Below are 21271 nucleotides of genomic sequence, written 5' to 3' on the forward strand. Positions count from 1 at the left end.
ATGCTCTTGGGTTAGGAGACACCTCATTTGTATTGATCCACTGAACACATACACCTGTTGTGTAACACATATGTATATATCAGTATGAGCCCTATGATAAGTGAGGCACTTTGTGGAGGCTGGCTGCTCCCAGAAGCCAGAGACTGAGCTCATGGAACCTCCCAGCTGGTGTCCAGACCCGGAAGGACACTACAACAGCAAAGGAGGTGAGTGTAACCGCAGAGCAGGCAGATCCCGTCTGGGGAGTCCCCAGGCTTTCCCCAGAAAATGATGTCAAAGCTGAGACTTGAAGGCTGAGCTGGAGTTAGATGAAGTGTGTTGTTGAGAGAAGGTGTATTCCAGGCTGGGAGTGATACCGACCAGGGTTCTTGGCCTCCTTAATCAATAGACATTGATTAGAGGCCAGATGAGAAATTCAGGCAGGGCTTTACTGGGGCCCCTGCTGCAGCAGGGGGGATTGAGAACAAGTAACAGTTACCCTTGCTCCCTCATTCCCGGAGGGGCGGGGGGAGGTGGGGTGGTCCCTTATACGGGGTGAGGGTAGGGGTGTGTCCAGCACTGGAGGGGTGGCTTAGGCAGTTGGCCCACCGCTTTGGTGGTGCTCAGGGCAGGGGGCATGTGCAGTGCCCTGCCATTGCTCCAGGCTCTTCAAAAGCGGCAGTTGAGTTTTTTTAGTCTTTTGTATCTTTTTGTCCATAATTTGTCCCAACTGCACATGCATGCAGTTATTTTTAGTGCCGTATAGTTTCTTTGTATTTTCTTGCTGGAGGAGAGGTTTGTCCAGGTGCAAGCATTGAAGCCCTCGCAGCAAACGGTCCCAGATGTCAGGGGAACAGCATGTGGGGAGTGTAAGAGCCAGAGGAGAGAAACTTGAGAAACCCAGGTTTGGGTCACCCTCAGAAACTTTCTTAACCCAGCCATGCGCTCATCAGATGGAAGTGTCCTTGGTGCGGACAAGGCCTGCACCTGCCCAGGGCTCGCTTGGGGGGACGGCACCCTCTATGCCACTCTCATGGGTGGAGTTGTGTCCTTCTTGGGAGTCAAGGGCATGGCTCCAAGCTAGCTCTGGCAGCTGTAGTCATTACTGTAGTCACGGAACTAGTTCAGCTCCATAAGCGAATGAAATGTAAATATGAGACTCAAAAGAGATTCATATTTATGAAAACTAAACACTTTGAAGAGGCTTAATCAAGGTGAATTGCTAAAAAATTATTTTCAGTCAGATAAAAATTGAGAGCTGTAAAACATGGAAAAATCAGGGAATCTGTGCTCAGAACGCTTCTGGTCATTACTTTAAAGCATCCAGAACTGGTGATCGTAGTTGACACCTCATGGGTGTGACATGCAGAATTCCTGTCCCATAATCACAGGGGGAGACCTCTGGTCCTCGATGATAACAGAGGTGAATCAGCTGCACCTTTGTACGTTGAAGTTGAGGTGTTCTGGGCATGATGTGTGTGTCACGTTTTTGACTTGGGCCTTTCAGGCAGCCGGACTACCTGGTGGGAGGGCCTTGCAGCAGCCCCTGAGGCTGTAGCGAGATGAGCTGAGGGGCAGGGTTGAGAGGCGGGTCTAGACGAGGGATCAGACTACCAGAGGTCAGATAGAGCCTGCCCATTCAGGGCCTCCTGTGAAGGAGGTCAGACTTTATCCTGGGGGCAACTAGGAGCCGCAGCAGGGTTTTAAGTGGAGTAGGATGGTCAGGTTTGCATTTTGGTGATGTCACTGGCTAGATTGTGGACCTGCCTGGGGACAGAGGAGACAGTCAGTGGGCAGAGCCCTGAACTAGAAACACGACGGTTCTCCTGGAAAAATGAAGACGTGGAGGTGGAACAATTGTCCGGATGTTTGGGGGGCAGACACCCCGGTGCCCCTGTGATGGGGGGAGCATAGGAGAAAAGCACACGAGTGGGGGGCTTGGGTCTGTTCCAGGCATTGAAGTTGGAGGTGCAGGTGGGACAGCTAGGTGGAGATCTTATCCCCTGGCCTTCACCATGAGGGTCTCATGAGGAGGTGGCCCAGGCTAGCGGGGAAACTGGGGAGTCAACAGCAAGTGATTGCCTCTCAAAGCTGATGCAGGGAGGGGTACCATCCAGGGTGTGTGTGGAGTGAGAAAAGAGGGTCAGCATTTGGGAGCCAGTAAAGAAAGGAATCCACAAAGAAGATAGAAAGGGAGTGGGGCTTCCCTGGTGGCAGAGTGGTTAAGAATCCGCCTGCCAATGCAGGAGACATGGGTTCGAGCCCTGGCCCGGGAAGATCCCACATGCTGCGGAGCAACTAAGCCTGTGCGCCACAACTACTGAGCCCGTGTGCCACAACTACCATAGCCCGCGTGCCGTAACTACTGTAGCTCACGCACCTAAAGTCCATGCTCCACAACAAAGAGAAGCCGCCGCAAGGAGAAGCCCATGCCCGTGCACCGCAACAAAGGAGCTACCCGCTCACCGCATCTAGAGAAAGCCGTGCACAGCAACAAAGACCCAATGCAGCCAAAATAAATAAATAAATCTGTGACCCTGTTTTTTAAAAAAAAAAAAAAAAGAAAGAAAAGGAGTAGCTAGACAGGTGAGTGGTGTCCAGATGTCCAAGGATGCTGGGCTCCGGGGAGGTGGTGGTTATGATGTCACCTGTGCCCAGGGCCAAGTCGGATGCTCTGAACCATACGCATGGCTCCAGCAGCAATTAGGAACTTGTGGGTTTTGAGAAAAGCGGTTTCAGTTCAGTGAGCGGGCAGAGCCAGGATGCGGGAGGGTGTCTGCAAGACTGTGCGGGGAGTCCAGACCTTATGTGTGAGTGTGAAGGGATTTTATCGATTTTGTTTATTGGTGTTGGTTTTCTGATTTGATAGCCAAAAATTTCCCATAAGTGCTAGGGCTAATTAAAAACCGTTCTGCTATCATATTAAAAAAACTATTTCGGCTTTACATTACCATATCTGAAAGCTCGTTAACTGACTGTGTGAATGTTCATTTGTACTAAATATTTTTGAAATAGTCTGTTAAATATACACCAGAAAGTTCCATTCCTTGATCTAGAGTTCTGTTCTAACCCCAACATGAAGGAACTGGGGGCAGTTTAATCATAAGGGTTTATGCCATTTCAACTCTGATTTTTTTAATTAAATAAATTGTAAGACATTACTGAAGCATATTTTTTTAAAGTCTTGCAATGAAGTTAATAACTTCATTAAGACTTTAATTTTATTTTTTACTTGGTCAAGACAAAGAATATAGGTTTCTTCCCTTTGCCTTAGTTTTTTGTTGTCGTTGATCCTACTTCTAATTTGTTATTCTGGCGTTGTTCTATTCTAATAATTGTTATGAAAGTTAATTTTCTTATGAACCAGCGTTTGGGTCAAAAAAACAGTGGAGTCCCAGTCATCTATTGACTAGCCATGTGACCTTGGCAAGTTATTTAACCTCGAAGTCTTAATGTCCTCGTCTGTAATAGGAAATATTACTGTTGTCCATCCCACAGATGGGTGAGAGTGACCTGATACACAGTAAGTGTGCAGTAAATTATTACAGAGACCTAAAGAGAAGCACTGATTGTCCTAGGGACAAGGATAGTGATGAATGGTGAGCTGTGTTCGCAACCAGAGTTCTGAGTTCCTAACTCAGCTGCGCTAACAAGCAGTTTAACCTTTGACAAGTCACTTAATCTGATAGGTAAGGCCCTAGGGCACCAGGAGTCCATATGGAACAATATTCTGTTTAATTATTATCCAAAAATAGGTTAAACTGATCTAAAATGCAAACACTCAGGTTATAGGAAAAAAGAAGGTAACTCGAATGAATGTTTTCTGTTGACTCTCTTGATCGTATCACCCAGAGACGCCTCTCAACTTTTTGTTAAAAGGAAAGAAGAAAAGAAAAGGAATGGCAGGTGTTGAAGGGTGTGTGTGATGCCTTGAGATTATTTTAACCAAACCTTGTCTGATCTCTTATTGTTTGAATGAGCTCTTTCTGCGTCTGCTTTTCCAAAGTTTTCTTTCAATGATGAATCAGAGAGAAAATATTTAGTCGGATCATCCTTGCTCAGGACCTGTGGAGGGTGATCGTAGCGGAGCTCTCGGGAGGCTGGTTGAAGGGTCGGTGACATCGAGCCCTGATGGTCAGGTGTGTACGTGCGTCGGGTCTGGAGCTCTCCCATCTCCAGCCCGCTTCACGCTCTCCTGCCAGTGATGGCGGGTGCTGGGTGTATATATCGGTGAAACAAGATGATTCTGTTCTCTTGTCTTTAGGCGGGTGTCTTCCTGCCTCCTGACACCGTCCTGGCTAAAATCTCTCCCTGCTGACCACGCCGTGAGACCACGTGGACTCCATGGTCAGACCGATTTAGAGCCAGGAAAGGGTTCTCTCTGCAGGCACAGGCCCTGCAGATACAGACACCAGGGCCTTAGACCGCAGGCCTGCATGTCTGAGAGGTGTGTGGGCTTCAGCAGCGCTTAGCTGCTGTCTCAGCCTTATCCGTGCCCAGAATCAAGCGTTGGTTGTTTTTTTTTAAAGGAACACAGTGTTCTAGTTCCTGTCTCAGAAAAACATCATAATGTTTCTTTAACGTTTTTCCAGCAAACTCTTGAAATTCTCATCTTCTAACATTTAAAAGCTTCTCGATTCTAAGATGTGTATTTGTTCCAATCATTCTAAACTACAGAGTTTAAAAAGTTTTCAAAATAGCATGTGTCTAATGCCAAGTCTAAGAAATTGGATTTTTTAGAAGGAAAAGAGCAGGGAATCATATTCAGTATCCTATAATAAACCGTAATGGAAAAGAATATGAAAAAGAAAATATTTATATATACATGTACAATTGAATCACTTTGCCGTACACCTGAAACTAACACAACGTTGTAAATCAACCATACGTCAATAAAATAAATTAAAAAAAAAAAGGAAAAGAAAGAACATTAAAAGTCAGGGGAAGGAGAGCAAGAGAACTGAACATGGAGCAAACCACCACCAAGCACCCAGCCTCCGCTCGTGTCACTGGTCTTGGGGACATTCCGAATCTGAGGCTTAAAAACATGCCATGCTTTTTACTCGCTCGCTAATCGAGATCTAAGTCCTAGATAGTGAAGCCAGCGATCAAAGCAGGTCAGACAGACCCCAAAGCCCCCATTGATCCGTTCCACTTGCTGTCTCCCAGGCACTGTGCTTTTGCAGGAACAGAGCACAAAGTTATTTCATTTATGTGCACAGAAGTTTACCCATGTGTCAGTTTTTAAGTCCACACCCTAATAGTTGCCTTTGATTACAACAAAGAAAAAAGTGAAATTCATCCATTATCTTGTTTTGCTCTTGTTATGTTTGAACCATATCCTAAGGATCCAAAGACAAATAAATACAGAAAAGAAGTGAAATGTGTCCCAGGCCTTGAAGGATGGAAACCCCACATGGTTGTTTACAGAAGACAGGAAAGGCTTCCGTCTTAACATAGAGATGGCACCTTATCGTTTAAAGGACAATTTTGTATCTGTTTCTGAATTAGTGTAAAAGTTGTAGTCAGAGCCCAGGACCACTGTCTTGTTTGGGGTGGTTTTGGAGTGGGGGGCATGGGGTGGGGTAGATGGGAGGGTTCACTAAGGCATTGAGAGCACATCTTCCATCAGTTAGGGTGGATAGGCACACGGTACCTCGGGTGAAAGAGCAATAGCTTTGAAGACACACCTCTTCATCCTCTGCCTTTGGTTCTCAACGGCTTGTTCGTGTTTCCCCCGCTCTGTTTCCTGTGTCTAAGTGATGGGGCCTCCCCGCTGCGTTCAGGAGGCTGGCTGCTGAACGCTGTTTCAGGAAGACCTAAATGGAGCCTACCTTAGCCATCCTCGGGCAGGCAGCTTACCGAAACGGGATCTACAGTTCTACGTCTGTATGTGCTAGAAAACGTTATGTGTTGTGTTGACTGCCTCTGGTGGTGTTTTCTTACGTTCCTCTGGGAAATGGCATAACTGTGACCTGTAGATTAGTACTAATGTTTGTCTTTAATCCATTTAGAATAAAGGCGTCCCTCTGGATACTCCATTGTTTATGCTAATAGACAAGGGAATGTGGGTCTGAGTAACTGATGGCAAATGTAGCTGATTACTTCCTGTTCAGAAATGCCCCCACTGCAGCTTTGGGAACTGCAGCCCTGTGTCAGCAACGGGGACAGCGGGGGAGTGTACTCAGAACCCTCGCTGTGTTCCTCTTGATTCTGGGACGTTGTTGCTCAGGTGGGGGTCTGGGCTGGGGCTCAGTCCAGCCGAGGGCAGGGGCTTCCTCGGTTCTGACGTGCACCCAACCTTGAGCTCATTTTCTGAAATTGGCAGTAGTGCTGGGCCGGAGAACAGCATGACTGTCCTCGGGGCCGCCTGCCGCCCTGTGTCTGTCCTGTAGCTCTTGGTAATGGGGCCTTACCCAAGCCTAGAAAAGAGGGGAAGTTCTAGAATCTTCCCAGGTTAAGGACATCTCTGAACCATGCAGGGAGGCTGCAGCTTTGGTGAAGCAGCAACAGCTGGGAAACGTTTGTTGCTGAGTAGATATCCAGTGCTGGTGATCTTTCTGCCCAATATCAGAAGGTGGCCATGTAAGAAAACCTGTACCTGGACTTCCCTGGTGGCGCAGTGGTTAAGAATCCACCTGCCAATGCAGGGGACACGGGTTCGAGCCCTGGTCCGGGAGGATCCCACATGCCGCGGAGCAACTAAGCCCACGCACCACAACTACTGAGCCCGCGAGCCACAACTACTGAAGCCCACGTGCCTAGAGCCTGTGCTCCACAACAAGAAAAGCCACCGCGATGAGAAGCCCGCTCACCGCAACGAAGAGTAGCCTCTGCTCGCCGCAACTAGAGAAAGCCTGGGCACAGCAATGAAGACCCAACACAGCCAAAGGAAAAAAAAGAAAAAGAAAACCTGTACCGTATTGTACTTAAGAAGGTACCAAAAATTCAGAGCTAAATAGAACCTTAACGACCACCTGCTCATCTCAAGAACCAGTCCTGGGCAGGTGGAGGGATGAGTACTGGTTTGAGTTGGAGGTTCCACTGCTAACTTACCTCGCCAGCAGCCTCCTTTTCCATACGTATGGATGTAACTATGTAGGGGTCTTAGGGCCACTGGGCCGAAAATAGCCTTACTGTAGAGTAAAAATGATCATAACATCCCGCGTGATTCTGACTTTTATCATCTCTGATTTCTAAATATTTGATATTAATGTATAATTTGGATTTCTCCACTTGCCCGTGGGACTTAATCCCTTGCTGAATTCTTTTCGTGGTACCAGTAGTCAAGGTTCGTGACAGCTTAGTCTTGACCACATAGCAGCATCTTATCCAAGGAGAATAGATTCATGTGTTGGCGGGGGGTGGAGGGGTTGGGGGGATGGAGGGTTTTGGGGGGGGTGGAGGAGGTTAAGACTTCCTTCCACTATGCTTAAGGTCTTTGTTGCAGTATTCTTATTGATCTGGTAAATATAGCCTCTAATCACTAAAGAACTTTCCAGACCTAAAACTCTAACCTTCTCTGTAGCTTCTTCCAAAAATACCTTGGAAGCATTTTTTGGGTCATCTTCCTTTGAGAAGTTGCCCCACTGAATTCAGTGCAGTTTTTGTTTGTTTATTTACTTTTTTCCTTCTTTTTATCTTTATGTTTGTTTTGAGTGTGCAGTAAAGTAAGTTTACTTAGTGAATGCCTTTGGTTTAAGATCCTGAAATCCCAAGGACCTTAATCTAGCACCCTGACCCCATCTCTGGATTTAGAAAAAGTCCTTGGGAAACAGAAGCTGCCCTTTGTACCAGCTGCCCAGGGAAAGTGAAAGTGAGCCGTAGAACCAAGTTAAGACAATACCAAGGAAACGTGGCCAAGAGAGCTTCTTCTTTTTGAAAACTTGCAACTTTAACCAGAAAAAAAATTGAAGAAAATGAAAACACTCTGGATTTTATTTGCCTCCTGCTGGATTTTAAGCTTTGTTAGAAAAGATGCTCATCAGAATTAATTCCCGCTTCACTGCTTTGTGTCTCAGTATTCAGCGTTTCACTTGTTCATTCTAATGAAAACCAGGTCCACCCTTGCATTCCATGGTCTTCCTTTGTTTCTGAATTAACACTTCTCAAGCCTGAGTGTGCCTCTGATCCCAGATCCCTGGGTCTGGTTAAAGTCAGGCTGTGATTCCACAGGCCGGTGGGGTCTGCAGTCTTCACTCCCCACCAGGGACCCGCTCTCCAGTCACCCGGCGCCGCTGGTCCCTGGACCGCACCCTTTGGGGCAGTAATAACGTGTTATCGTGAACAGAGAGTTTTGTGGCCTTATGGGAAATTCTGTGTTAAACAAGGTGACACAGATGGCACGATCTGGATTTGTAGCCTGTGGGGACTGACGTATCCTCTGGATTTCCAGGAAGTAGGTACAGTGTTCAGTGGTTTTCAGACACTTCATGGACCATATTATACTAGTATTCCACATGGGATATAGGAAACTTTACCTCACAGAGAGTGGTCTGCCCTGAAAAACAATTTCAAGGAATCTTTTGAGTCTGTCATTTAATGAAGCACTGCCTTTAATAAGAATAGATATGCCCTGGGAATCCCCTGGTGGGTCCAGTGGTTGAGACACCATGCTTACACTGCAGGGGGTCAGGGATGAGATCCCACATGTCTTGCAGTGCGGCCAAAAAAAAAAAAATATATATATATATATATATATATATATATATACACACACACATCGGGGGGAGAGGGCGGGAGAGGGAGGGAGGGAGAAAGGAAGGAAGAAAGAAAGAATAGGTGTGCCCCTATTGAATGAACTGTCTATTCATCATTTTTAAAAATTCTCCTCTTTTCAATCGTTTAAAAATACTTGCAAGGGGTAGATTCGAAGCCGATCCGGTTTTCCGGCTTTGTGAGTGGTGTATGTGTGCTCGCAGGTTTCGCCTTTGTTGTGGTTTATTGAAGCCTTCGCTGGATTTAAAGGTCTGATGCACCAAATCAATAGAAACAGCCACAAATAGTTGAAGATGAGAAAAGCCTATGATAAAGCACGTGGTCGGCGTGGGTGACGTCACCGATCGTGCAGCTTTGCCCACTGAGCGTGGTCAACGGACCTGAGGTTTGTCAGAGTAGCTGCCGCGTGATCTGTCCTGTTCATTAATCCCCAAGAAAGTGCCCGCATTGTTCTAAACTTGGTGATACGTTCTCAGGAACCCTGAGAGCACTGTCAGAGCCTGGTTGTCCCCGCTGTACAGACCAGACACGGAGCCCCTGGAGGTTTGAACTGGTGGAGTGATGCCAGGGCGCCCATCACCCCAGAGCCGGCACGCACTCACGGGCTCAGTTTTTAGCCATTTACTGGGGGACGACCATGTGATCCCTACTCTGTGTATACCGTCTCCTTGCTCGTTAACTTAAAAAGTCAGCATCTTCAGTGTTGTGAGGAAATTGAAGGAAGCTGTTTGTTAATAGGTGTTGTTTCACAATATGACTTGCTTGTTGTAGGTAACTGGGAAAAAGTAAACAGGAAATAAATAGCCCGTGTCAGCTAGAGAGAGCCTCTTAAAAAAAGACAATTCTCTTCATTATAGAGAACAGATACTCTATATAGCAAAAGATATGCACATCCTTGTCACAGCATAGAAGGTACACACATATTTACACATGTTTTTAAACAAATCCCACTTTTAAAATGAGTTCACAGATTTGCAGTTAACAGTGTAATATCACAACTGAAATTTTTGTCATGCCTTAGCGTGAAATCCCAACTCCAGGTTTGAACCTAGCGACCTCTGCTTCTTCCCCCAGGAAATAGGTTCCTTCTTTTTTTCTTCTGAGCCCACCCCTTTATTTTTTTTAATTGAAGTACAGTTGATTGACAGTGTTGTCAGTTTCTGCTGTACAGCAAAGTGATTCAGTTATACATATACATACATTCTTTTAAAGTATTCTTTTCTATTATGCTTTATCAAAGGGTAGTGAATATAGTTCACTGTAGGAGCTGGTTGTTTGTCCATCCTGTGTGTAATAGCTTACATCTTGAAAGCTCTCTTCGGGTCTGCCTCAGGCTTTGGGATTGTAATGAAGAGCAGCCTTTCTCCCACCGTCATCGGAGGCTCTCCGGGGCCCCTGGTAGGCAGATGTGGTGCCTGGTTTCCTGGGTGGCCGTCTGGCCTGCGTTTAGGCTTTCCTCCCCGCCGTCCAGTCTGAGGCTGTAACCTCAGCCGCCCATGGGCGGGCGCTGTGAGCAGTGAGGCTCTGGCCGGGCAGGCACAGGCGTCAGTAGTGAATAAGCGATTCTGTCGTCTCCTCAGCCAGAGCCTGTGCGAGTCTCCGTGATGCACAGTCACCCCCCAGCCCCGCTCTGAACGCGGCCGTTTTCCAAACAGAAGGATGGTGGCTAGAGGGGAAATTGCAAGATTCTGGAGTCTGGAAAGCCTTCACCTGGGTACGTGTGCAGAGAATGGACTCCTGTGTCTGGCCATGTTGCCGATTCCCCTCTGTGTCCTTGCAAGTTGCAGGGCTCTCTCTGCTGCTTCTTGTCGGTCGGATGTGTGTGTGTGTGAGAGAGAGAGAGAGAGAGAAAGCTCACTTGTCCCGGCCCGGGTTCCTGAGGGCAGTTCTAGGCATGGGCACAGTGAATCAGAGAAGCTGGTTTGGGTTACAGCACAGCCGTTGGTGTGAAATAGAAAGTAGTAAGAATCAAACGTGGACTATCCGTTATGAGTTACGGATCTGGTTTTTGTTGCGCTAGTTTTTGCTTCTGTTACATGAAATTTCTTTATACAGGAGATTATTGTTGGGGTCCGTAACAGTGTTCCTTGCTAATTTGGGGTGTGTGAGGTCTAAGGGTATGAATTGATTTTTGAAAAATACTGTCGACTGTTTGCGAAAGTGTTATTGCCCAAGACTCAGTTACTGTATGGTGCTTTATACCACCTGCTTGTCAGTGTTTTTGTGAGTGTTGTCAGCTAGACTAATTCCTATTTAAGTGTGAAAGAAACATGGTTCTCTGATACTAGGAAGTTATCAATTGGAACCCGTGTATTCTTTAAAGGGAGTGAGAAAAAATGCTTCACAGAAAGAATTCTGGCTGACTGCTACACATGGATGCAGTAGGATGCTTTAAAAAAAAAGAAGTCTTGTTGCTGTTTTTGCCTTACATCAGTAGCTCAGGCTGAAATGAGTGGGATTTACAGGTGAGTCTGAAGTCAGCCTTGGGCCTTGCAATGCAGTGTGTATTTTGTGCTTCCTCCTTGTTTTGGTTGGCTTTCTGTGCAGGCCGACAGCAGACAGGGATGTGATTAGGGCTCCTGCTTCTGGCCTCTTCACTAACAAACATTTAGAAAAAGAAAAAGAAGTAGCCCAGATATTCCTGCGTTCAGAGCACAGGCCTGCCTGCCAAGTGGCTGTGCTTGTCACTTGAGTGGCCGGTGGTCCTACTGTCCGGCGTGGAGGAGTGCTGGCCGCCCGGCCTCACCCTGGGCGGGGGAGGGGTGTGTGTGCGCCTGCGTTTATTCCAGGGCAGCCGGCCTGATGGAGCCCGCCCTCCGCATTCCTCTGCTCCCGGGGCGGGCACGGGTCCCAATCCTCATTCCCAGTGTGCGGAGGCCAAGGGAGGCTGGACGCAGCCTCCACACTGAGCCGGATGCTCTCCCGTCGCTGGGATGCGCAGCTGGTCAGGCCTGCTGCGTGGGGTCCGCACCCCCTCCCCGTGTGCCCTCCGGCTCCCGCACTCCAGCCCTGCCGGCCTTTGATGAGCCTGGCTGTAAAGAGAAAGAAGGAGGCAGCTCGGCCCGAATCTTCTCTTTCCCACTGGTTCGGTGTATTCCCTGGACCGTCTTTCACGTACTCGCTGTACGAAGCGTGTATGTGTGTGTGATGCAAACGCAATGTTTAATCATCCTTAAGTGACGTGCCAGCGTAAAATAAAGCGGAGAGCTTGCTGAATGGGGGGCTCTGTTTTCTTTGAGATCCCTGATCGGCCAGGGGGCCTACGGGACAGCTCGGCGGCTCACGGGAGGGATGTCCTGCAGGGACTGGGGGCAGGAGCTGTCCAGTCACTGCGGCTCAGAGAGGCCAGGGCCAGGCAGGTGCATGGCAGGATGGCTTGGGAGCCAGACAGATCTGGGGTTGAATTCCAGCCCCACCTCCGGGGAGCAGTTCCTTAATCTCTTTGAGCCACAATTTCCTCCTGTTTAAACAGACAGTAGTAATTCCAGGAGGCGTGCCTGGCTTGGATGAGATGATTTATTTAAGCGCTTAGCACAGCGCCTGGTACATACTGTGAGCTCATTCTGGGGATGCGGTGAGACTGGAAGGGTTCCTCCTCAGGATTTGTTCAGCCAGCCTGCAAGGCAGCTGCCAGGAGCTGGGAGGGGCGTGGTGAGCAGCCTCGAGCTGCCAGGGGGCGGCCGAGTGGAGGAGAGGGGCGAGGCGGCGGTGGACGAGCAGCCACGGTCAGAGCCACACCCAAGGAAGAGAGGAGAAAACAAACTGCAAGGGGCAAGCCCGGGGTAGAATGCCCGGGCTCGTGGCAGGACGCGGAGGAGCCCAGAGCCTAACCCCAGGGCTGGGTTGGAGGCTGAGGACTGTCCAGCTGCTGCGTCCCCAGGAGCACAGAGACCCCGGGGGCAGTGTCTGCCCAGGGCTCCCGGCCCAAACCCCAACCTGCCTGTCTCAGGGCTCAGAGTGCCCCTTACGCAGGTGATAGAGAGCATATAGGATACACCTCTAGGGCAGGATTTGCCTTTACATTGAGAAGAAGGAAAAATTTTTCACTTTTAGTGGTTTAAAACAAACCTTTTTAAACTCCTTGTAGAAACAGTGCATCTTGGAGGTTTGGTGTAAATTAAGTTCCACCGTGACGTGACTCCCATCACTGCGCGGGCATCAGAAGGTGGCCGAGGCCCTAAGTTGAGTCCAGATATAAAGTTCTCTGCTGGGAGGGCTATTTCCAGAAGACCCGTGGACATTATAAAAGGTTATCAGTGAAGGGTAGCGCGTCCATTTCTAGTACCTTTTTGACCTTCTTAATGTCAACATGTTTAAAAGATTCAAAAATACTGTGTATGGAAAGTGGTTTGAAAGTCTAAATTAGGCTAATAGGGACTTTCCTAGAAGCAACATTAAATTCTAGACAGGACGAATTTCGTGCTTTAATTCGGTGACCTGACACTGACTAATAAGCATGGTCTTGCCCCTGAGGAAGTCAGATGGGGCAGGAGTGGGGCAGATGTGAGGAGAGACGCACACACAGCTAAGGAGGATATTGTAGTGAAACAGCTAAAATATGATGACAGTGTAAATATGGTGAACGTTTTAAAACCGGACACCATTACTGCACAGGGGCAGGGAATGTAGGCAGGAGAGTGGAAAATCATAACCCATCACCAGGGCGTGAGAGCTTGGCCGCCCCGAAGGAGAAGGGGGCATTTGATGGGCTCTTTGGGTGGGGACATCGCTCCAGGTGGGCAGGTCAGTGTGGACCACAGGATCGCGTCCTTTTTGTAGAACGCAGGGAACGCTAACAAAGTGGCTACAGCGGAGGTGTTCAAGCAACGAGTCAGAATCCAGTGTTCTCCAGCCTATGTCGCTGTGTAGATGGGCCACACAGCGCACATCCCAGGGCAGACCCCTGCACGTGGGGTTAAGGAACCTTAGCCTGGGTGCCTGTGGTTTCCAAATGTAGCCAGGTGTCAGAATCGCTTGGGGAGCTTTGGAAAGAGGTTCTCAGCAAACCCCTGTGATGGGACGCCATCCATCCTAGAGGAGTGGCCCTGGAGTCGGGGGTGTGTTCCGACATCCAAGGCCCCCTGTGGCCGGGTTCATGCCGCCTGTTGCATCTTGGGGCCCGGGAGCCGCGCCGGGTGCAGGGACCTGGCCGGTGGTCCAGACACGGCTGCAGCAGCTCCCCGTGAAGGCCGCCCTGGGCTCTGAGTGCAGACCGCCCACCCACCCGCCTGGCTTTGCCATTTCTGCTCTTAGGATGGCCCGTGAGAACAGTTTATCTCCAGCCTGAGGAAGCCTGAGTGATCAGCAGGTTTCCTAACGTCCGTATTTTTAACGGATTATTCTAAGTACGGGAACTTCCCTGAAGTGACCCTTGTTTAGTGGGACACCCCTGGAGAATGTTGTGCCGGTCAGGTGTCCACACCCATGTGGCCTGCACGGCAGGTGCCCAGTTATGACACCCGCCATGTTAGCTCTTACCTTCCCCTGATCTGTCCCCTGCCCTCCCCGACCCCGTGTGACAGGTAAGGGGACAGTTTTCCCCAGCTGCAAAGAGGGGCCTGGCTGGGGTCCCAGCAAGGTCTTGTGCTTTTGAAATTCCATCCCTCTGATCAAAAGTCCTTAAACGTGCAAAATTAAGCCAAACAGGAGAGATCTGATGTGTGTCCTGAGAAAAATTCCTGCCGGGACACGGGCTGGGGACCTGTTTGCCGCAAGTGGGACTCAGGATCCTGTAAGAAGGCCTTAACCTCCGGCGTGTGTTATAGGATAAAGCTTTCCGTTGTTGCTGATGTGTGATGTGTCCTGTCCTAAAAACTCACCTTGAGGATCAGTTGTCAGGTTTTGTCCCCTCACAGACGTGAAATCCAGGTTCAGACAGAGGAATGTCACCCTCCCCAAGGAGTGTGGACACTGTTCATCGTTGGCCTTTTTTATAAGACTCCCATTGTCAGACTTCGCTGGTGGCGCAGTGGTTAAGAATCCGCCTGCCAATGCAGAGGACATGGTTTTGAGCCCTAGTCTGGGAAGATCCCACATGCCACGGAGCAACTAAGCCCGCGTGCCACAACTACTGAAGCCCGCGCGCCTAGAGCCCGTGCTCCACAACAAGAGAAGCCACTACAATGAGAAGCCCGCACACTGTAATGAAGAGTAGCCCCTGCTCGCCGCAACTAGAGAAAGCTCGTGCGCAGCAACGAAGACCCAACGCAGCCAAAAATAAAATAAATAAATTTATTTTAAAAAAATATCCTGCAAGCCTCGCAGCGTGGCCAAAAAAAAAAAAAATCGAATTAAAAAAAAAAAAAAGACTCCCATCGTCTCCACTGTCTGCAGCCGTCCTGACTGTACAATGGCACGTCCTCTGTGGCTACAGGGTTCTCTCCTGAATGTTTCTGAAGCTGCGTCAGGCCAGGGCTGGAAATGTGGACGGGGTTTCCTCAGATCGGTTCATTCAGGAAGTGTGTAGAGATTTGGGGGAAACGAGGATTCAGGGGCTGAATCTGAAGGTACGACTGTGTGAAGGGACCGGCGGGTGAAGGGGGCAGTGGTCCAGCCAGTGCATCCCCTCGAGACCCGGGACGACATCCCCTTTACAGGGGATGTTGATCATGAGGATTAGACAAGCACGGGATAAATTCATGTTACAGAAACGTAGAATGTTTATGCACATTTACTCTGTGGTCCCAGAACTGTCCCTGCAGAGGTGGGTGCTGTCATGAGCACGCAGAGCCTTTAGACCAGAAGGATATTCCCACCGGGCGTGGTGGCGGCTTTGACAGGCGTGGTGGACGAGCAACACGTCTGCTCTCAGGATCCTCTGTCTAGGAGTTCAAGGTTTTCATTTCAATTTGCAACAGACTTTGCTCAACGTTTACAAGATGCTTTTCAAACACGGCTTTTCCACACCTACTTATTCAACAGAAGAAACAGTACAGCTGGGAAGGATCTGGAGACGCTGGAACCCCACGTGCCATTGGTGAGAGTGTAGAATAGTGCGGCCACCATGGAGAAAGGTGTGGAGGTTCCTCAGAAAAGCTGAAATCGAATTTCTCCACGACCAGCCATCCCACCTCTGGATACACATTCAGAAGAATTTACAGCAGGATCTCGAGGAGGTATTTGCATGGCCACGTTCAAGAGGCAGAAGCCACCCAAATGCACCTGGACAGACGGATGGTATTAGGTGCAGTGGCGTGTTATCCCACCTTAAAAAGGAAGGAAGTTGGATACAGGTAACTCCATGGATGAACTTCGAGGACACTGTGCTCAATGGGATAAGCCAGCCACAGGAGGGCAAATACCGTGTGATTCCACTCACATGAAGGATGTAAAGCGTTCAGATCACAGGACCAGAAAGCAGAAAGCTAGTTGCCAAGGAACAGGGCTGGGGGAGAGGAGAAAGAATGAGTCTTTAATGGGGACAGAGTTTCAGTTTCGCAAAAGGTGAAAACGTTCTGGCCATGGTTGCACGGCAATGTGAATGTACTTAACGCTGCTGAACCTACATGAATCTACATCATGCAAAACACCCCAAAGGAAAAGTCACCGCTAAAAAAGAAAGAATGAAACTTAATCTCCGAGAAAGGCACCGTGTGAACCTCCGTCTGCAGTGGAAGGTTTTAGGTGACACACACGCTCCTTGGTGAGGAGATGCTGTCGAGCCGGGGGCTGCTGGGTGGGGTGGGGGAGGGCAGCCGCGGAGAGGAGGTCTGCCCAGCGGGGTGGGCTCTGGGTGGGACAGGGGACTGTTTAACTGGTGGGGCCGGGGTAGATGGCATCCTGCAGAAGAATTTGTGATGACGCAGCAGATCCCTGCTGTGTGGTTTCTTGCACACACGGTGGAACCGTGTTTTCCGAAGTTGGCCTTGGGGCAGCATGGGGGTGGCCCGGGGCGGGGTGGAGGCTGGAAAGAGGGAGACCCAGGTGAGTACCTTGCCTCCCCCCAGCCCTCGTGCCCCCAGATGAAGAGGTAAACTTCATCAGCAATTTGCAGTCCACTTAACTGCATGCCTTCTACATGCCAGGCATGACACTGGGTGCTGGGGGTACAAAAATAGACCCCATCTCTTCTCTCAAGGGAGTTCCGGCCTCAGAAGGGAAACACACATGTAAAGGCGGCAAGTGTGGGCGTGACAGGGAACCGTGCTCCGTGCAGATAGAGCCTCAAAATGTACCGCCTAATCCCCCCCGTACAGGCGCTGGAAAAATCCAACTCCATAAAATGCCTGTAAATCATGGGACAGAAACACAGGGAGCCATCAGCTTAGAAGGGACTTTAAGACCATGAAAGCAGTTAACGCCCTGAACGGGAGAGGATGAGGTCAGTCAGATGCGCTGGGAGTGGGGGCAGGAAACGGCGAGCAGAGGACCCTGAGCGACGCGGAAGTGGTAGGATGTGGGCACCGCGTGATTTCTGACACTGATAGCAAAGGCAGCCCTGGGCTTGGGGCCCTGCTGCTGCCCCAGCCGTGTGGCGTTGGGGCCTCAGTTACTCATCTGTAAGGTGGGAAAGCTGATGGCACCCGCCCTCAGCCGCGCCTGGCACACTGCAGACGCCCGCTGAGCTGGCCTTGCGCTTTGCGTTGCCTTTCAGTTGACAGGGTGCTCTTGTGTATGTCATTTCACTTGAGGTTCCCAGCAAACTAAGAGTAACAATTATTGGTTGAGAACTGACAGATGACCCGTTGAGAAGGGTATTATCCACGTTTGCAGGTGAAAAAACAGAAAGGGGTGACCAAGGACCCCCACTTAAACAAAACCCATCGTGCTGCACCGTTGTTTGAAAGCAGTGTGTCTGGCCCCGAAGCCCCTTCCCGGTCTTGCCCGTGTGCTGTGTTTCCATCCGTCTGTCAGGCCTCCAGCAAGTATTAACCAAGCACCTGTGCGCCAGGCAGTGGTCCGGGTACCAGGGGTACAGTGGAGAACAAAGCAGGCTTTAGGGAGCTCACCTTTTAGTGGGGGAGACAGATGACAAGCAAAGTATCTTAGGTGGTGATAAATGCTGTGGGGAAAATAAACTGGGAGAGAAGACTGGGCAGTTTTCGGTGGGATGTCGGGGAAGCCCTTGGGGGAGGGGACAGCAGGCCCTGAGGAGGGGAGCCAGGTTCAGGAAGCGGGCAGCCGTCAGGGTCAGAGCTGAATGTGTGTGTGGGGGGGAGATACGGTGTGTGTTTTGGGGGGGGTCTTCAAGGACCTGGGCTTTGTCCCCCGTGGGTGGCTTGGGGCAGGGGCCTGAGTGGTCCGATGTCTGGGGGGTTTAGCACCATCACTCTGGCCGCTTTGGTGAGACTCGTGGAGGGGGCGGGGTGGGGGCGCAGAGGGGCTTCTGCAGTGACCCAGCTCGAGGTGGCCGAGGCCACCACAGCTCCATGGGAAGCTGTGGGGAGCCCTGGGGAGCGGCAGGTTCTGGACACGTGCTGAGGGGAGGGTCCGGATTTGCAGACGCGTCAGAGGTGGGACGTGAGGCAGAAGAGTGACCTCTGAACAGATGGGACGTATGGACTTGTGCCCATCGTACAGATGGGCACGTGGGGTGGAAGAGGCCCAGAGGCTGGCTCCAGCTCATTTGGCTGGAAAGGTGGTCAAGCTAGGACATTTGCCAGGGGCTTTCTCTCCGATTCCTTTGCTGGTCCCTGGAGACACGGCGTCTCTCCTGCCCAGGTCCCCCGCCCTACCCCACCGAATGGGCTGACAGCACAGGGACCACCTCGTTTCTGTGGCTCAGGACACGCTGACCCGAGGGACCCAAATGCTCTCGTGAGGCCCCTCGGCCAGAGCTCTTTTCCAGGCGTTCGTGATGTGGTCAGACACCCATCCAGCATGTGAGGTTCACGTCTGTTTCCAGATAACTCTACCCTCTGCCTCCCGTAAAGGTTCAGCCTTTTTTTGACAGAATCCTTTTTTCATTAAACTCCTGTGAACTCTGGGTTTGCACGTTATCACCTGGCTTTTTTCCCCTTTACTGATTTTCGTAGCAACTCCAGATGAGGTGGTAAAGAATTCTCCTGGGAAACGCAGTTCGGAGGGTCTTTAGGGACAGCGTGGTTTCTGACTCCACTGTGGGGAGGGGCCCAGGTGTTTGACTTTCCTGAGCGCAGCAGTCCCGCTGAGACGGGAGGAGGGATGCTCGGGGCTCATCGCGGCCTTCGGTGCTCTGGGCCCCGACAGACCAGGCCCGCTGTTACTCACTGTGCTAGTGGGCGCAGTGCTGGGTCAGCTGCCCCGATTAGAGGAGGGTTGCAGCCTTACCGTTACTTCCCTGCTAGCCTGATGAGAAAGGCTCGTGCCTTTACCGCAAGTGCGTTTGCCTCCTCTGGGCTTTCTCCCCACCCCCCAGACGCAACCCAGCAACAGTCAGGTGACCTCGTGTCCTCTGCCTGAGAGCGCTGTGACCACAGCGCAGGGCAGGAGTGGCCGCATGGGGCCTGAGGATGGACACGGACACACACAGACACACCCATGGGAGGTGTGCATCGAGCGAGTGGCAGGGCCGGAGTGAGGGCAGGAGGAGAGCCCTGGGGGCCTGGTGTGCAGAGCTGGGAGCCCGGTCCTGGGACGGACAGGTGTCTGCAGGGCACCCGAACGTGGCTCGTCCAGAGGCTGGGAATGTAAGATGCACATCAGATGTTGAAGACTCAGTACAAAATAAAGACTAGGAAATATCTCACTTTAAAAAACAAAATGAAACACAAATTTAAAATAAAAGAAAATATCTCATTTTTAAAAACAGATTCCTCAGTTTAGAAAGTAGACCCGTCCCCCGAGGGTAAAGTTACTAGAAATCCCGACTCTCAGGTCCTTGAAGGAAGCAGGGCGCACGGAGCTATCCCACTAGCATCCAGCTCGGCCTTCACCCTCCTGCCCCACCGGCTCCTCCCCAGACTCCCTTTCTGGAAAGTTCTCCCAGTAATTTGGGAGTTTCCGAATCATCGTTGATTTCCCCCTCTTTGTTGCTGCCACACCAGCTGGACGTGCGGGTCCTCGCACTGCGCTTCTGGCGGCCGGTTCTGTGTTGCGGCACGGTGAGCCCTCCCGATCCAGCTGGCCCGCCTTCCCCGCGGTCTCCTGGGCTCAGCATCCGGCCCGCCCGCCGCGTGCTGAGGCCAAGGCGCGCTCCTTCAGCCCAGCCGCGACCGCGCTCGCTGCCATCACCCTGGTGGCTCCTTTGAGCGAGTCCCAGCCACGGACCAAGGATGCTGGAACGTGACACACATCATCCCACCTAATTCTCCAAAAAGAAAGAAACTACCGTTTACAGCGGAAGCGTGTAGAGCTGGGAGAGTCTGACTTGCCTGGTTCCGGTCCCTGCCCGGAAGGGGCGGGGCTACGGGTCAGACCGGGCCTCCGTCGCTCGAACGCCTGGTGTCTTCCTGCGGTACCAGGGGGCCTCTGTTCAAACCTGCCACTCCCTTGCTCAGGCCCTGCGAGAGCAGCCCCGGTGCTTGCTCTAACCCTTAGGCTTGCCTTCCGGTCCCATCCTTTGTCATGTTCTCGTGCCCAAGGCCAGCCACACTGCGTCCTCAGGCGAGAGCCAGGTGCCTGCGCCATGGGGCCTTGGCCTCCTCACAGCGGACGTTCAATGACAGACGAGCCTTGGTGAGGGGCCTACTGTCCCAGCAGGAGACCTGAGTGCCAGGTGGTCCGTCCAAAATGCCACACCCATCCTCATAAGGGCTTTCTCCTTTTGGTAAAGGTGCCAGCTAACTGCTCATCCTGACACTGTGAGTCCTGGCCCTTCGCTCTGTGACAACTAGGAAGCATGGTGCGTGGCTTCACGCACGGTACCGTCAGCACCTTCTGGTTTTAGCAGCACCTCACTGTGCCTTGCGGGGAAACGACGGAAGCAGGACACTTTTTAAAAGAAGGATTGTATCAATATTTTCCACTTTCGTTTCCTCCTCAAGCTTATTGACACATGAGTTAGAGACATTATCTGTATCTTTTATATCCACCGTGGAGCACAGATTTCCAACTAAATCACACATCGTTCACTCAGTATCCTGACTCGCAAAATAACCCTGTGCGTCACCGTTGGCGGTAGTCTCTGAAATGTCCCCTTTCTCACCGACAGGGACACTCAACCCCGGCTCTCCTTAGCCTCAACTGCTACCTTTGGATTACTAGATCAGTAGACATTTTCTAATGGTCTCTTATTCTGGGTTAGATACAAATGATTACTTTCCCCTGAGGGCACGTTCTCAGAGGTCATAGGTTTTGTGGTTATATTTTTGACATTAGGTGTGTCCTTTAAACTGCACCGTCTCTCTCTCCCTCTCCCTCTCCCTCTCCCTCTCTCTCTCTCTCTCTCTCTCTCTCTCTCTCTCTCTCTCTCTCTCAGTTTCTTCTGATGGCGGTGCGGAGTCATCTGCCCTAGCGGATGACAATGGCAGCGAGGAGGACTACAGCTATGAAGACCTCTGTCGGGCCAACCCCCGGTACCTGCAGCCGGGTGGGGAGCAGCTGGCCATCAACGAGGTACTGGGCTTAATTCCACACGGCAGTAGCCAGCGCAGGAGGCCCGGTTTTCAGGGCCCGGAACCCACTCGTACTTTGCTCTCTGATTATTTCTTAGTGA

General features: G+C 50.7%; 1 protein-coding gene across 9 annotated transcripts in view; it reads left to right on the plus strand.

Annotated features, from left to right (window-relative positions):
- SPATA13 (spermatogenesis associated 13) overlaps positions 1 to 21271 on the plus strand; it is a 124814-nt gene that overhangs the window by 85457 nt on the left and 18086 nt on the right. For all 9 annotated transcript variants that reach the window (XM_089899730.1, XM_089899737.1, XM_089899731.1 and 6 more), the window contains one exon: positions 21035 to 21171. In XM_089899730.1, the coding sequence (XP_089755856.1) occupies positions 21035 to 21171 (137 nt within the window). The remainder of the gene's footprint in view (positions 1 to 21034; positions 21172 to 21271) is intronic.

Source organism: Delphinapterus leucas, chromosome 18, assembly GCF_059928025.1.
Source record: "Delphinapterus leucas isolate spDelLeu-1000000601 "Yukka" chromosome 18, BTC_Dleu_Yukka2, whole genome shotgun sequence".
NCBI classification, from domain to species: domain Eukaryota; kingdom Metazoa; phylum Chordata; class Mammalia; order Artiodactyla; family Monodontidae; genus Delphinapterus; species Delphinapterus leucas.